The 17,395-nt window shown below is 46.7% G+C and overlaps 1 protein-coding gene across 1 annotated transcript in view; it reads left to right on the top strand.

The window, feature by feature from the left end:
• Positions 1–17,395, top strand: part of LOC126428011 (acetylcholinesterase-like) — a 780,456-nt gene that overhangs the window by 75,397 nt on the left and 687,664 nt on the right. Inside the window, exon 3 of the mRNA XM_050089893.1 lies at positions 16,808–17,142. Within this exon, the coding sequence (XP_049945850.1) occupies positions 16,808–17,142 (335 nt within the window). The remainder of the gene's footprint in view (positions 1–16,807; positions 17,143–17,395) is intronic.

Raw genomic sequence — 17,395 nt, 5'->3', positions numbered from 1 at the left:
GGCATTGTCGTCTCAACATATATACATTCCTTACTGTCATTTCTTGGTAACAGTATTAGCTTACTCCCAAGAATAAGCAGCTTTCACTCAGTTAATACTCGGCAGAAATCAAACCTGCTTCTGGGTCTGACTTCATTAACTCTTGTGCAGAAAGGTGTGCAGTATACTGCTGCATCAATTTTCAATAAGCTACTACAAGAATTCAAAAATCTTAGCAGTAATCCACGCACTTTCAAATCGAAACCGAAGTGTTTCCTCATGGGTCACTCCTTCTATTCTGCCGAGGAGTTCCTTGAAAAATTAACTTGATTCTTGTTGTATTGTTGATTGCGTTTACTTAAACTTATGGCTTGACTTTTTTCGGGTTCATAAACGTTTATTTTTATCTGTTATTACCTTTATGTTGTAATTTCATGTACTGGCCCGTTCCGTGACCTAGGACATAAATGCTCAGTTTAGTTCTGTGGAACTTGACGTGTAAATAAAAGTAAAAAAAAAAAATATTTTCGTAGAGCCTTTTTATCCGTTCTCTCTCTCTCTCTCTCTCTCTCTCTCTCTCTCTCTCCGTGTGTGTGTGTGTGTGTGTGTGTGTGTGTGTGTGTGTGTGTGTGTGTGTGTCCGTCAGAATATTACTTACGGTTGGAATGTTTAAAGTAAAATGTTTTTAATCAAGTGTTACAAACACTTTATACGCTTTATAAATGAAACATGATATTAGTAAAGTGTTGTAATAAACGTTTGAAACAAATTTAAATATTTTCAGTTGTACGTGTTTTTACCATATTACGGCGTGGGGGAGAGGGGTCCAATCACATCTCACTAAATCTCACGAATCAAGGGGCCCAAATTAAAAAAAAACTCACGTAATTAGTGGATGTCCTTGCCTCTGGCAGCTGCAAGTGTGATTTTGCAAGAAGACCCCAGGGCCTTAGACTGCATTAGCCGGTTTGGTAATACAGACTGCGCATGAAATGGAATCCAGGACTCGGCTGAACAGCCAGAATGAGACCAGTAATCGACAGACTGATGAAGAAGCAGTGTAGCCTGAGGGCGGTGCGACGCCCACCGCCGTGACGTCAAACGAAGCGCAGAGTGAATTTCGTCCCGCCGCAGTGTTTTGTGGTCGGCCAGCCCGCTGCTTCTTCTCCCCCGCTATGCACGTGCCCCCACCCCCCACCCCCTGCACGCCTGCCTCTGTGCCACAGGCCGCCCCCGCACACGAGAGGTTGTTAGAGTTATTTTTACGACCATTGTATTCCGGACGGGTCGGCCGCCGGTAACGATTTTGCGCTTGTGACGCCCCTCACCAGCTGCTGCTGGCGGGGCTCCCCAACTCCCCCTACTTCTCCCTCCCCTTTCATTCAACTCCGTTTCTTTTCCTCTCCTTTCCAGTGTAACGCTCCACTTCCCCCAACTTCTTGTCGCCCATTTCCTAACCTTGAACACCCCCCCCCCCCCCCCCCCCGCGCCATCCCACACCTCGACACGCATAACAATCAATTCCGTGTACCACCGCTACACCCAGAATACGTCACCTTCCCTTCACTCATCATAATCGACGATTTATGAAAACCTGTAACTGTGTCATTAAGGTTTGAATTGTTCTGAAAATCCACATTAAGCTACACATACGTTAAACGTTCCCAGAAATTGAACTTTTATTTTTTTATTATAGACAATATGTGATCAAAAGTATCCGGACCACGCCCCCCCCCCCCTCCCCCCCCCCAAAAAAAAATTCGTTTTTCATATTATATTAGAACAAATAAGCCTTCGGTCACAAATATTAAGTCAAAAATTGACCAGGTTTCGACGCTACTATGAGCGTCGTCTTCAGAATTAAACTAACTGTTCTAAAGCATAATAGGTATATAAGACATTAATAAATTAAAGTGTGTACTGACTGGAAAGAGATGCAGTACTTACAAGTCACACTCTAAAAAAATCTAAGCCGGATTCAGATTGTTGTTAGTAAAGAAGAGAAACTTCATAATTTTAAATCTATTCGCTTTCCTACAGAAAGTTCTGGCGTTTATAAGATAATCTGTGATACCTGCTCCTCCTATTATATGGGGCAAACCGGACGTGCTTTCACCATCAGATATAAAGAACATCTTTTTTTTGAGAAAGAACGGCACCAGTCCACTAAATTCATCCTTTGCCGATCATCTCTTAATTACTGGACACGTGCCTAAAGCCATAGGCGATAGCAATATTCTGCATACCGAAAAGAAGGGGGTAGGTTGGATGTTTCAGAGGGATTGGAGATTTTGAAACATCTATCTCGTCATGATGGCCTCGTACTCAACGAATAGCTGCAGCTGCGAAATAAAAACTTTTTCGACTGTATAAACCATTGCTTGATCTTTAATTCAGATATCCTCATGCAGTTTGCTGAAATGTTCCTGTTACGTCTTTGCTGTTTTCTTGTATGTCATAACCAACTTTTTTTTACGTTACAAAATGTATCTCTGTTTAAAGCAGATAAATATTTAACTTCATCTTATTATTATTAGTGCTTACATTATGCCTGAATGAGCTTCATTACAATTTCATGTGTCTAATTTTGAATGTACACTAGCCTAGTTGTCTCTGTTGCTACTAGATGGCGCTCGTAGCAACACCATGTTTATTTGCCCTCACTTTCTAACGTGGGCACCTCAGTCTTGTTGCAACCCGTGTTCACTCAGGTATGACCAGCCCTTAGCGGCTAGCCATTTCATGTTATTTACAACTTTTCATGACGTCGCCTTTCCGGCTTAGACTTTTTTAGAATGTGACTTGTAAGTACTGCATCTCTTTCCATTCAGTACACACTCTAATTTATTAATGTCTTATATACCTGTTTGTTTCAGAACAGTTAGTTTAACTCTGAAGACGACGCTCCTAGTAGTGTCGGAATCTGGTCAGTTTTTGACTTAATATTTGTGACCGAGGGCTTATTTGCTCTGATATAATTCTGACACGGTCACTGAACCTTAGCAGCTATGTTCAAAGTTTTCTTCATATTAGGTGCATTGTGCTGCCACCTACTGCCAGGTACTCCATATCAGGGACCTCAGTAGTCATTAGACATCGTGAGAGAGCAGAATGGGGCACACCGCGCAACCTACAGACCTCGAATGTGGTCAGGTGATTGGGTGTCACTTGTGTGATACGTCTGTACACGAGACTTCCACGCTCCTTAACATCCCAAGGTCCACTGTTTCCGATGTGATAGTGGATACGTGAAGCGGCACGTACAGCACAAAAGGGTACAGGCCGACCTCGTCTGTTGACTCACAGATACTGCCGACTGGTGAAGAGGGTCGTAATGTGTAATAGGCAGACATCTATGCAGACCATCACACAGGAATTCCAAACTGCGTCAGGATCCACTGCAAGTACTATGACAGTTAGGCGGGAGATGAGAAAACTAGGATTTCATTGTCGAGTGGCTGCTCGTAAGCCACACATCATGCCGGTAAATGCCAAACGACGCCTCGCTTGGTGTAAGGAACGTAAACATTGGACGACTGAACAGTGGAAAAACGTTGCGTGGAGTGACGAATCACGGTACACAATGTGGCGATCCGATGGCAGGGTGTGGGAATGGCGAATGCCTGGTGAACGTCATATGACAGCCTGTGCAGTGGGAAGAATAAAATTCGGAGGCTGTGGTGTCATGGCGTGGTCGTGTTTCTCATGGATCCCTTGTTGTTTTGCGTGGCACTATCACAGCACAGGCCTACATTGATGTTTTAAGCATCTTCTTGCTTCCCACTGTAGAAGAGCAACTCGGCGACGGCGATTGCGTCTTTCAGCAAGATCGAGGGCCTGTGGTGGAGTCGATACGCAACAATAACATACCTGTAATGGACTGGCCTGCACAGTCCTGACCTGAATCCTATAGAACACCTTTGGGAAGTTTTGGAAAGCCGACTTCGTGCCAGCCTCAACGACCTACATCGACACCTCTCCCCAGTGCAGCACGCCGTCAGGAATGGGCTACCATTCACCAAGGAACCTTCCAGCACCTGACTGAACGTATGCCTGCGAGAGTGGAAGCTGTCATCAAGGCTAAGGGTGGGCCGACACCGTACTGAATTCCAGCGTTACCGATGGCGGGACAAGCTCGTGTCGCCCTCTATGTTCAGCCCTGTGTCCGGGTACTTTTGATCACATTATGTACGTTAACGCCATTATACCTTCACTTTGCGGGTGAAAGACAACATTGCTTGTACTTTCCTCTGAACCGTGTGATTATGTAGCTTTTCAGTCTCGCTTTCTATATGAACACTAAGATAATTCTTGTCTGTGATTTGAGTTTACCTTCCTTCCAGAGTCGATCATCTTCTTCGTCGTACACATGCCGCTTAGTATACCTACTATAAAAGTTGCATTACAGATTTTTGTTAAACACTGTAACATCGATTTTATATGCATTGCAGTCATTTTGATTGGTGCTGTAGAGAACAATTATGTAGCTTCTGTTCTGGCTTTGCACACTTGTACAGCTTTCAGTTCAGTTCAGAGAGGCCATGAAGATTAGTGAGCACTTTGTACTGTCTATGCCTGGGGTTAATTGTGTAAAACAAAGTGTGATCAGCTGTAATAATGTATGTTCTCTGGATTGAAAAGCTTATATAACATTTTCATTGCCTCCCCTTAGCAGATTATGTGATATTTTGCCAAACAACCCCCCCCCCTCCCTTGTTTTCTTTTCAACTCACATAATTAGAGGACGTCCCCCAACAAACATTTTATTTTCAGAACTTCATACAATACTGGAAAAAATACGACACCGACTAGAACAAAGTCATTTTATTGACTAGTGAGCTGAACAAGGTAGGTCATTATTGTAAAAGCATATGAAAACAAATTTGGACCAAATAAAAGACACATATCACAGTAAAGGGTGACCAGACAGCTGCATCAATACACAGTGCATTCCTGCGGCGGCATCGCAGACGTACTGTCGCATGAAATCTATCTCTGCTGCGATAGCCTGTCCTAAGCAACTTCTTTGGTGCAGTTTGGGAATGGTTCTTGCAGGCTCTGGAGAACGACTAAGTTTACACTTCATCATGTTCCATACATGATCAGTTGGCGAAAGGTTTGGTGATCTGGTTGGCCAAGGCAGTTGTTGTAAACCACAAACAGCACGTTGTGTCGCAGTTGCCCTGTATGAATGTGCATTGTCCTGCTGAAAAAGCCCATCAGCTGCCTGTAGATGAAATGGCAGTAGCATGGGGATAGCAACCTGAACATTGTAGCAGGCACAAGTCACATTGCCTGCCCGAGTGGCCGAGCAGTTGTAGGCGCTACAGTCTGGAACCGCGCGACCGCTACAGTCGCAGGTTCGAATCCTGCCTCGGGCATGGTTGTGTGTGATGTCCTTAGGTTAGTTAGGTTTAAGTAGTTCTAAGTTCTAGGGGACTAATGACCTCAGAAGTTAAGTCCCATAGTGCCCAGAGCCATCTGAACCATTTGAACCACAAGTTACTTTACCATGCAGACACACCATATGTCGCTGCGTGTTGTAACTGATCCCACCCTACACCATGAAGCTTGGGACGGGACCCGTGTGTCGCGAGCGAATGCACTCTGGACGGGTACGTCTATCACTCGCGTGCAGGCAGAATCTGCTCTCATCGGAGAAGACAACAGTGCTTGTAGTGATACGTCACCATTCCTCGTTATGAGAGTTATCACATCCTTAAATACAGGGCTATTACAAATGATTGAAGCGATTTCATAAATTCACTGTAGCTCCATTCATTGACATATGGTCACGACACACTACAGATACGTAGAAAAACTCATAAAGTTTTGTTCGGCTGAAGCCGCACTTCAGGTTTCTGCCGCCAGAGCGCTCGAGAGCGCAGTGAGACAAAATGGCGACAGGAGCCGAGAACGCGAATGTCGTGCTCGAAATGCACTCACATCAGTCAGTCATAACAGTGCAACGACACTTCAGGACGAAGTTCAACAAAGATCCGCCAACTGCCAGCTCCATTCGGCGATGGTATGCGCAGTTTAAAGCTTCTGGATGCCTCTGTAAGTGGAAATCAACGGGTCGGCCTGCAGTGAGCGAAGAAACGGTTGAACGCGTGCGGGCAAGTTTCACGCGTAGCCCGCGGAAGTCGACGGATAAAGCAAGCAGGGAGCTAAACGTACCACAGCCGACGGTTTGGAAGATCTTACGGAAAAGGCTAAAGCAGAAGCCTTACCGTTTACAATTGCTACAAGCCCTGACACCCGATGACAAAGTCAAACGCTTTGAATTTTCGGCGCTGTTGCAACAGCTCATGGAAGAGGATGCGTTCAGTGCGAAACTTGTTTTCAGTGATGAAGCAACATTTTTTCTTAATGGTGAAGTGAACAGACACAATGTGCGAATCTGGGCGGTAGAGAATCCTCACGCATTCGTGCAGCAAATTCGCAATTCACCAAAAGTTAACGTGTTTTGTGCAATCTCACGGTTTAAAGTTTACGGCCCCTTTTTCTTCTGCGAAAAAAACGTTACAGGACACGTGTATCTGGACATGCTGGAAAATTGGCTCATGCCACAACTGGAGACCGACAGCGCCGACTTCATCTTTCAACAGGATGGTGCTCCACCGCACTTCCATCATGATGTTCGGCATTTCTGAAACAGGAGACTGGAAAACCGATGGATCGGTCGTGGTGGAGATCATGATCAGCAATTCATGTCATGGCCTCCACGCTCTCCCGACTTAACCCCATGCGATTTCTTTCTGTGGAGTTATGTGAAAGATTCAGTGTTTAAACCTCCTCTACCAAGAAACGTGCCAGAACTGCGAGCTCGCATCAGCGATGCTTTCGAACTCATTGATGGGGACATGCTGCGCCGAGTGTGGGAGGAAGTTGATTATCGACTTGATGTCTGCCGAATCACTAAAGGGGCACATATCGAACATTTGTGAATGCCTAAAAAGCTTTTTGAGTTTTTGTATGTGTGTGCAAAGCATTGTGAAAATATCTCAAATAATAAAGTTATTGTAGAGCTGTGAAATCGCCTGTACATATATCAGGGAAGACATGTTCGTGACTGAGGGTAGTCGATAAGTGGTTGGTTGGTTGATTTAGAGGAAGGGACCAAACAGCGAGGTCATCGATCCCTTCGGATTAGGGAAGGATGGGGAAGGAAATGGGCCCTGCCGTTTCGAAGGAATCATCCCAGAATTTTCCCAAAGCGATTTAGGGGAATAAAGGAAAAACCGAAATCAGGATGGTCGGACGCAGGTATGAACTGTTTTCCTTCTGAATGCGAATCCAGTGTGCTAAGCTCGGTCGTTGAGTGGTGAGCACCCCACTTTTGGGAGGTGTTTCAAATCGTACGAGCTGACGATCCAGTGGCTGTACGGAAATGGGTAACAGTCAGACGACTCTACCTGCTGAGGTGGAGACAGGAGTTCTACGGAGTGGGCGGTGCAGAAGAAAGAGCTCTGTGAACTCCAAGAACGCGAGATGTCGAAGATAGTAAATGTGCTGTTATTGTTAATTATCAAGTTGGATATCAAATAGTTTATTTGCGCAATACAGAGAGGCGGATACAAGTTGGGAGCTGTCTTCATTTATCAGGTGTAATTTTGAATACAAAATTTTGTACATGGCTGCACGTTCAGAGACCGTCATAGTTAAAATTGAAAGAAAACAACCCTCGGTCACTATTTTTAACGAATTAACTGGGTTTCCACACTGCTAGGAGTGTCTTCGTCAGAATTTAAATCAAAGAATGGTCTATAACATGGTCACAGAATTATTACTAAAAACGTATGATACAGAGTATAAGTACGGAATCATCGTGAAAGACTGGCAGTACTTATATGTCATTTTTTAAAAAAAAAGTATATGCCAAAAGGGCATTAGTCACAGAGATATTTAAGATAAAGAAAACTGTGATGGTGAGCCACTAAGGGCTGGTCGTTACTTGCGTGGTGCAGGTTGCAACCTCTGTATCATACATTTTTAGTCATAATTCTGTGACCATGTTATAGACCATTCTATGATTTAAATTCTGTGGAAGACACTCCTAGCAGTGTTGAAACCCGGTTAGTTCGTTAAAAATAGTGATAGAGGGCTGTTTTCTTTCAGTTGTAAATTTTGAAGATACGAGTAATATGTGGTAGAGTAAGTGAGAATTACAAGTTAATTTTCAGCAGCTTTATCTGCAGCCTGTATGGAGGCGAATTCTGAGCCAAGTTGGGGGAAGAAGACACCGAGATGCATGACATAGACCAGCTGGACTCTATTAATAATACCTAAAGGCGACCGAATATTCAATATGCAACATTCATTGTTTACGAGGGTTATTCGGAAAGTAAGGAACGATCGGTCCCGAAATGGAAAATACAGTGAAAATCTGATAAAGCTTTGCTCAGATGTGTTGGGCACTGTGTCCAGTACGCCTGTCGATCGCATCATGTCGCTCTTTTCAGATCTGAGTTCACAGCTAGAAATTAGCGTCTCCTGCGAAGTATGGGGGCCTGGCGAAAGATTTCGCCTGAAGCTATGCAATCCACACAACATAACTGTCATGCGGTTCGCTCTACACGGCAAATCTCGGTCGCACTCTGCAGGGGCAATGAAGACGCTCCTGCAGCGTTTTCGATGGGAAGTGTTTGATCACCCACAATAGAGCCCGTAATTGGCTACCCCTGAGGTTCATCTCTGCTCAGATGAATCACTGGCTATGAAGACAATATTTTGACACAGACAACGAGCTGCAGTCCAGAGTATAAAATTGTCGAAAAGCACTGGCGGCTGTCTTCTATAACGAGGGAATTGGAAAGTTGGTACAACGCTACGACAGATGTCTAAGTCTGACCGACCGGCGAATGTGTACAGAAGTAACCGGAAGTTGTAGCTAACAGTTGCAAATAAAACAGTTTATAATGCTTATCCATTATGGATATATTAGAACCATGACTGTATATTGAATGTAAATAAGTTATACAGAACTGCAACGAGTCACTTTTTTGAATAATTATGTTTTATTCCATGAACCGGTTTTCGAACCTCTTCAGGTTCATCTTCAGATGGTTTCAGGAAGTTACAGCATTATGCTAGGAAAAATACAAATTACAAATAAAACAGTACTGATTTTCACTGTCGTTTCCATTACGCGACCTGTCGTTCCTTACTATCCGAATCGCCCTCATATAAAAGCAGTGTTCAGGTGTCAACTTATCTAAGTGTTTGGTGCATGAGGCGAAGTATAAAAAACCAGCACGCAGTCAACCTGAAACACTGCAAGCTCCGTCCCACTCTCCAGTCCACTGTTTCTACAGTTGCGTAGCCATGCCTGGTGGTGTCAGCCTGGCCAGAGGCACACGTGATCTTAGTCCTGCTGCGAGAAGACAGTTCCGAATGCTCCCCGATCACAGAGTAGGTACAAATGTTCCTACATTTCATCCCTGCATCACTGCTCGCACAGTGCAACTGAGGAGCTACTCGACCGAATAGTAGCGGCTCCGATCAAAGAAAACCATCATAACGACCGAGAGAGCGGTGTGCTGACCACACGCCCCTCCTATCCGCATCCTCAACTGAGGATGACACGCCGGCCGGATGGTCCCGATGGGCCACTTGTGACCTGAAGACGGAGAGCTTTACTCCACCTGTACATTATGCCCCACGTGTGCAGCACTCCGTCGATACATTCCTGCAGGTCCACAACGCCACCCTTCTCAAGTAGCCGAAGCTGTTCAGTAGAACACTAACAGAAAAAACATCGCAACACCAAGAACGAGTTGTAAGACATAAACGAAAGTTGGTGTGTGTTTCTACGCATGAAAGACCAACTATAGTCAGATTTCATGCCAACTGGATAGAAGTCGCGCTAGTATGAGGGTGCAAAATGGTTCAAAATGGCTCTGAGCACTATGGGACGTAACTTCTGAGGTCATCAGTCCCCTAGAACTTAGAACTACTTAAACCTAACTAATCTAAGGACATCACATGCATCCATGCCCGAGGCAGGACTCGAACCTGCGACCGTAGCAGTCGTGTGGTTCCGGACTGAAGCGCCTAGAACCGCAAGACCACCGCGGCCGGCTATGAGGGTGCAAATCAGGTTTTCTTAAATACACGCTGTGACGATCGTAAGCGTTAGTTAGCTTTGAGACTGGACGTGGTGAGTTGATGTTAGTAAGAATTGCTTTAAGGCGACAAGAAATTATCAGCACCTCACTGAGATTGTGTAAGAGAGCCACGAGAAGCTGGATGTTCCTTCTGCGATACTGCGGAAAGAATTGTCAGGAATGTAGTCACTGTACATGGCTACTGGCAGCGGTGGTCATCAGAATGTACAGTCGTAAGAAAACCGGCTTCCGGACGCCCACGTGACACCACCGAGAGCGAAGACCTTCGCGTTCAGCTTGTGGCTCTGGTGCATCGTACTGCATCTGCAGCAGCAACTTGAGCAGCAGTTGGCGCCAGAGTGGTACAACGAACTGGTACAGATCGGTTACGTCAAGGAGAGTTCCCAGTCAGACGCTGTATGGCTTGAATTCCACTGACCCGAAACCACCGCCATTTGCGACTACAGCGGTGTCAAGCCAGAGTCCATTAGGGGACAGGGTGCAGCTCTGTTGTGTTTTCCGATGAAAGTTTGTTCTGCCTCTGTGCCAGTGATGGCTCTGTCTTCGATAGGAGAAAGTCGGGTGAGGGCCTGGAACCAACCTATCTGCGTTCTGGACACACTGGACTTACATCTGGAGTTATGGTATGGACTGCGATTTCGTTTGACAGCAGGACCACCCTCGTGGTTACCCCACGCATCTTCACTGCAAAACTGTACTTCTTTTGTGCTGCCATTCCTGAACGGCATTCCAGGGAGTGTTTTCCTACACGATAACGCTCGACCACGTAGTGATGATGCAGCCCAACATGCTCTACGAAGTGTCGACGTGTTACCTTGGCCTGCTCCATCACCAGATCTGTCTCCAGTCGGGCACATGTTGGACATAGTCGGACAATAGCTCCAGTGTCATCAACATCTAGCATCAACCGTCCCTGTATTGACCGACCAAGTTGCTACAGGCATGGAACACTATCCGGCAAACTGACTTCTGGCACGTGTGCAACACAATGGTTTCGATTTAGCATGCTTGCATTCAACCTTCTACCGGTTACACCGGTTATTAATGTACTAGCATATCACATTCGCAAAGGCTTTTCTCTCGATTACATTCATCTGTGATCTTGAAATGTTAATCACTTAAACATATAACTTACACAAATGTATTTCCGCAATTTCATTACTCTACATCGATTAGTTTTTGAAATTGCGTTTTTTCCCTCAGTGTATTTGTCGTGTTCACCTCTAAACTGAGCACAGTTAATGCCTGCTAAGCCAAAACAGAGGACGCACACACAGCCCTCCTCAGTGCCATCTTGAACTCAATGACCATGACAAATGAACCAGTAACACTACTACCATTCAGAATGACCGGCTACCACTGAACACAGTCCTTGAAGGTGCTGTAGTTGTTTTTTCTGGCAGCATGTAGTTATTGACCTGATGGTAATACACTACTGGCCATTAAAATTGCAACACCACAAAGATGACGTGCTACAGACGCGAAATTTAACCGACAGGAGGAAGATGCTGTGATATGGAAATGATTAGCTTTTCAGACCATTCACACAAGGTTGGCGCCGGTGGCGACACCTACAACGTGCTGACATGAGGAAAGTTTCCAACCGATTCCTAATACACAAACAGCAGTTGACCGGCGTTGCCTGCTGAAACGTTACCGACTTTGATATACGTCGGATTGTAGGCTATCGTATCGCGGCATTGCTGCTCGCGTTGGTCGAGATCCAATGACTGTTAGCAGAATATGGAATCGGTGGGTTCAGGAGGGTAATACGGAACGCCGTGCTGGATTCCAACGGCCTCGTATCACTAGCAGTCGAGATGAGAGGCATCTTATCCGCATGTCTGTAACGGATCGTGCAGCCACGTCTCGATCCGTGAGTCAACAGATGGGGACGTTTGCAAGACAACAACCATCTGCACGAACAGTTCGACGACGTCTGCAGCAGCATGGACTATCAGCTCAGAGACCATGGCTGCGGTTACACTTGACGCTGCATCACAGACAGGAGCGCCTGCGATAGTGTTCTCAACGACAAATCTGGGTGCACGAATGGCAAAACGTCATTTTTTTCGTATGAATCCAGGTTCTGTTTACAGCATCATGATGGTCGCCTCCGTGTTTGGCGACATCGCGGTGAACGCACATTGGAAGCGTGTATTCGTCACCGCTGTACTGGCGTATCACCCGGCATGATGGTATGGGTGCCATTGGTTACACGTCTGAGTCACCTCTTGTTCGCATTGACGGCACTTTGAACAGTGGACGTTACATTTCAGATGTGTTACGACCCGTGGCTCTACCCTTCATTCGATCCCTGCGAAACCCTACATTTCAGCAGGACAATCCACGGCCACATGTTGCAGGTCCTGTACAGGCTTTTCTGGATACAGAAAATGTTCGACTGCTGCCCTGGCCAGCATAATCTCCAGATCTCTCACCAACTGAAAACGTTTGGTCAATGGTCGAGCAATTGGCTCGTCGCAATACGCCAGTCAGTACCCTTGATGAAGTGTGGTATCGTGTTGAAGCTGCATGGGCAGCTGTATCTGTACACGCCATCCAAGCTCTGTTTGACTCAATGTCCAGGCGTATCAAGACCGTTATTACGTTCAGGGGTGGTTGTTCTGGTACTGATTTCCCTGGATCTACGTACCCCAATTGCGTGAAAATGTAATCACATGTCAGTTCTAGTATAATATATTTGTCCAATGAATACCCGTTTATCATCTGCATTTCTTCTTGGTGTAGCAATTTTAATGGCCAGTAGCGTATTTTAAATTCTGTCATCATCTACTCTACAACAGGCGTAATCATACGTAGAAAGGTTCTACAAAAAGGTAAGCATTGAAGTTAAAACGGTTATATGTCGGGACGCACCATATCCCAGAGCACGCAAATTAGACATGATTTATTTATGCATTACTTCCGAATAACGGCACTTAGCGACTTCGATCAAATTTTACATGTAATTTCAAACCTTTTAGAAACTTTTTTTCTCGCCGACACGGTCCCCTACCCCGATAAACTAATAAAAAGAAAAAAGTACATCGCTTACTATGTTTTTGCTGTTCATGCAGTAAAACTGCAGCATCGTGCATGACGTTATAATTTATTACTTCTTTACTGCCAGCTCTATTCGCAACTATTTTTGTAGACGGTATACCACTGAATGTACCTTCAGAAGTACGTCAGTGCACGACAGACGTTCGAGAAGTGTCACGTAATGAGCATCCACATGAAGTTTTTGTACTGCGCAAAGGAACTAAACGGTCACTTTTTTTGAAACACCGTGATTTTCTCTCATTACGACGCTGAATTGTGAAACTCAAATCGAAGGTGCCGAAAACCCTCCCCCTTAATGGTATAAAAGTATAGCGCCCTGCGATGCACCCTGGGGCTCGACGACGTTTCAAACTGCGAGGTCTAGACACGTGCCAAAGACAAGGCAAGAGCACCGGTAGGTGGGCTAATGTTGTCATGCCGGCACCAAGTGTTCCGAGGGAGGTGGGGGACTGCTTAGCACACTGGGCTCGCAATCGGGAGGACGACGGTTCAGACCCGCGTCCGGCCATCTGATTTAGGTTTTCCGTGATATCCCTAAAATCGCTCCAGCCAAATTCTGGAGTGGTTCGTTTGAAAGGGCACTGCTGATTTCCTTCCCCATACTTCCCTAATCCGACCTTCTGCTCAGTCTCTAATGACCTCGTTGTGGACGGGTCATAAAACATTAATCTCGCTGCTCTTCCTGATCGGAACCAAATGTGACCACAATTCTGTCCGACGGCACATGATGGGGACGTCACCACAGCCCTATTACCCATAGCCGGCCGGTGTGGCCGTGCGGTTCTAGGCGCTACAGTCTGGAACCGCGCGACCGTTAAGGTCGCAGGTTCGAATCCTGCCTCGGGCATGGATGTGTGTGATGTCCTTAGATTAGTTAGGTTCAAGTAGTTCTAAGTTCTAGGGGACTGATGACCTCAGAAGTTACGTCCAATAGTGCTCAGAGACATTTGAATCATTTATTACTCATACTTCACCTTTGACGCCTCTGCGATGGTGGTCAGAACCGAGACACCCAGCGTTGAATGCAGACAACCTCGTAGCTGGGACAACGACAGCCACCCTATCTGATCAAAAGAATCCGAACACCCCCAAAAACATACGTTTTTCATATTAGGTGCATTGTGCTGTCATCTACTGCCAAGTACTCCATATCAGTAATTACACATCGTGAGAGAGGTGAATGGGGCGCTTCGCGGAACTCACGAACTTAGAACGTGGTCAGGTGATTGGGTGTTACTCGTGTCATACGTCTGTGCCCGAGATTACCACGCTGCTAAACATCCCTAGATCCACTGTTTTTGATGCGATAGTGAAGTGAAAACGTGTAGGGACACGTACAGCACATAAGCATACAGGCCGACCTCGTGTGTTAACTGACAGAGATCGCTGGCAGTTGAAGAGCGTCGTAATGCGTAATAGGCAGACATCTATCCAGACCATCACATAGGAATTCCAAACTGCATCAGGATCCAGTGCATATACTATGGCAGTTAGGCGGGAGGTGAGAAAACGTGGATTTCATGGTCGCCGGCTGGAGTGGCCGAGCGGTTCTAGGTGCTACAGTCTGCAACCGCGCGACCGCTACGGTCGCAGGTTCGAATCCTGCCTCGGGCATGGATGTGTGTGATGTCGTTAGGTTAGTTAGGTTTAAGTAGTTCTAAGTTCTAGGGGACTGATGACCTCAGCAGTTAAGTCCCATAGTGCTCAGTGCCATTTCATGGTCGAGCAGCTGCTCATAAGCCACACATCACGGCGGTAAATGCCAAACGACGCCTCGCTTGATGTAAGGAGCATAAACATTGGATGACTGAACAGTGGAGAAACGTTGTGTGGAGTGAAGAATCACGGTACACAATGTGGCGATACGACAGCAGGATGTGGGTATGGCGAATGCCCGGTGAACGTCACCTGCCAGCGTGTGTAGTGCCAACAGTAAAATTCGGAGGCGGCCGTGTTGTGTGGTCGTGTTTTTTCATGGAGGGGGCTTGCATCCCTTGTTGTTTTGCGCGGCGCTATCACAGCACAGGCCTACGTTTATGTTTTAAGCACCTTCTTGCTTCCCACTGTTGAGAGCAATTTGGGGATGGCGACTCCATCTTTCAACACGATCGAGCACCTGTGGCGGAGTGGTTACACGACAATAACATCCCTGTAATCGACTGGCCTGCACAGAGTCCTGACCTTTACTAAGGTGCCGTGACCAGGGCATAATTCCGAAGTTTGCCAGATTAGTACATTTTATAAAATCGACGTCCATGAATAAGATTTTAACAAAAGCTGGTTCTGGAATGTTAAGTAGAGGATCCTCTTTACTCGGCAAAAATCTGACCTGGTTTGTGAAGAACATTATCGGCTGCACCTGAAGATGTCTGTAGTGATACCCTACGATTCTTGGAATTGGATTGATGGTACACTCCCGACTCTGCCTCCTCAAGCTCCTCTCTGGCCACACATGGGACCCGGACCCTCCGCCATCCTCCACACCTATAAATCCCTCATCCGCCCTATCCTGTGCTACGCCTACCCCGCCTGGATCTCCACCCCTCCTACTTTTACAAATCCCTTCAAATCCTAGAACGCCATGCTCTCCACCTCGCCTATCGCATCCGTCTCCCCTCCCCCACGCGGATCCTGTACGACCTTATTGTGTTCCCACACCTTGTCCTTTTCCTCCCGTAAACTTGATCCTCCTCACCTGCTTGTCTCTCCCATCCTCTTCCACTCCTGTCCGCTGCCGTGCCTGCATTCCCACGTCCCACCTGCTCTCCATCTCTTCACTCTCCATACCCTCGCCCAAGGTGGCTTCCACCAACTACCCCTCCCAGATGATGCCCTCATCCCCTCATCTACCCGCCCTACCAACTTTGATCCTCCCCTACCACACTGTGTTTTTTCTCAAGGGCACCCTCTCTCCCTTCTCTCCCTCCTCCCTCCCTCCTCCGCTGGGATTCCCCTACCCCCATACCTTCTTTCCTCCCCCTCCCATCTCCTCTGCACTGGCACCTCCACTCTCCCCTCTCCCTCCTCCCCCCCGTCTTCTCCTTTGGCAGGTCCCCGGACTCGTAGACGTACAGTGAACTGTCGCGCACCAGAGATCATCGCCATCGGTTCTTTGTGTGTGCCATCGTGTTGGTTGTTTAGTGTTTTACCGCCCACGCTCCATCATTCACATGTCTCATTTCAGTTGGCAGTGTTCGTGTACAAGTGCTGAACTTTTTTATTTTACTATACCGGTGAATGGCTCCCTGATTTTTACTCATGTGTCTACTGTTTTTTGTCCATCATTGTTTCGTTTTTCTATGTCTTCCTTGTTTGTCTATGTATTATCTGTGGCCGAAGAGCGGCGTAATATTGCCGCTGCCGGCCTACCTTTGTATAAGGTGTTAAAATAACAATGAAGAAAAAAACTGGAGCGGCAGTCTTGCGGCTCACTCTGAATATGGCTGAATGTTATACGGCCAAAATATTAGAAGAAGAAGGAGAATTCTTGCGGCTGCACACCCGAAACTTAATGGAACAATTTAGTATATTGTGAGCAACTGTTCACAGGGACAGTGTTAATCAATGATTGCCACTGCTGTAGCATTACGAGACGTTAGTTGTAAGAGGCGGCCTGGCCGGTGTGCCCGCAGGTTTCGAGGGCGAGGAGATGTGGAACCCGAACACGAACGTGTCGGAGGACTGCCTGTACCTGAACATCTGGGTGCCGCAGCGGCTGCGGCTGCGCCACGCCGCGCCCCCGGCCCCCGGCGCCGCACCCGGCGTGCCCATGCTGGTGTGGATCTACGGCGGCGGCTACATGAGCGGCACCTCCACCCTGGAGGTGTACAGCGCGGACCTGGTGGCCGCCACCAGCGACGTCATCGTCGCCTCCATGCAGTACCGCGTCGGCGCCTTCGGCTTCCTCTACCTGCCCGACATCGGCGACGGCGAGGAGGCGCCCGGCAACGTCGGCCTCTGGGACCAGGTGCGCCAAACGTCTGAGCACCACGAATGGTCGCAATTCTGTCTAGCACTAACAAAATCAAACTTTCTGGCAGATTAAAACTGTGTGCCGGACCGAGACTCGAACTCTGGACGTTTGCCTTTCGCGGGCAAGTGCTCTACCTATTTTTTTTTATTTTTATTTTTATTTTTTTTTTGCAGTTAAAATTTTTTGATGTTAGGTTCCCCAGTTATGCAAAACACCGTTTTTTCCACGTTCCCAAAGATGCTTCAGC

The sequence above is a fragment of the Schistocerca serialis genome, chromosome 12, assembly GCF_023864345.2.
Source record: "Schistocerca serialis cubense isolate TAMUIC-IGC-003099 chromosome 12, iqSchSeri2.2, whole genome shotgun sequence".
NCBI classification, from domain to species: domain Eukaryota; kingdom Metazoa; phylum Arthropoda; class Insecta; order Orthoptera; family Acrididae; genus Schistocerca; species Schistocerca serialis.
Note: the sequence above shows the minus strand (reverse complement) of the source record. Positions and strands in the feature narration are given on the sequence as shown.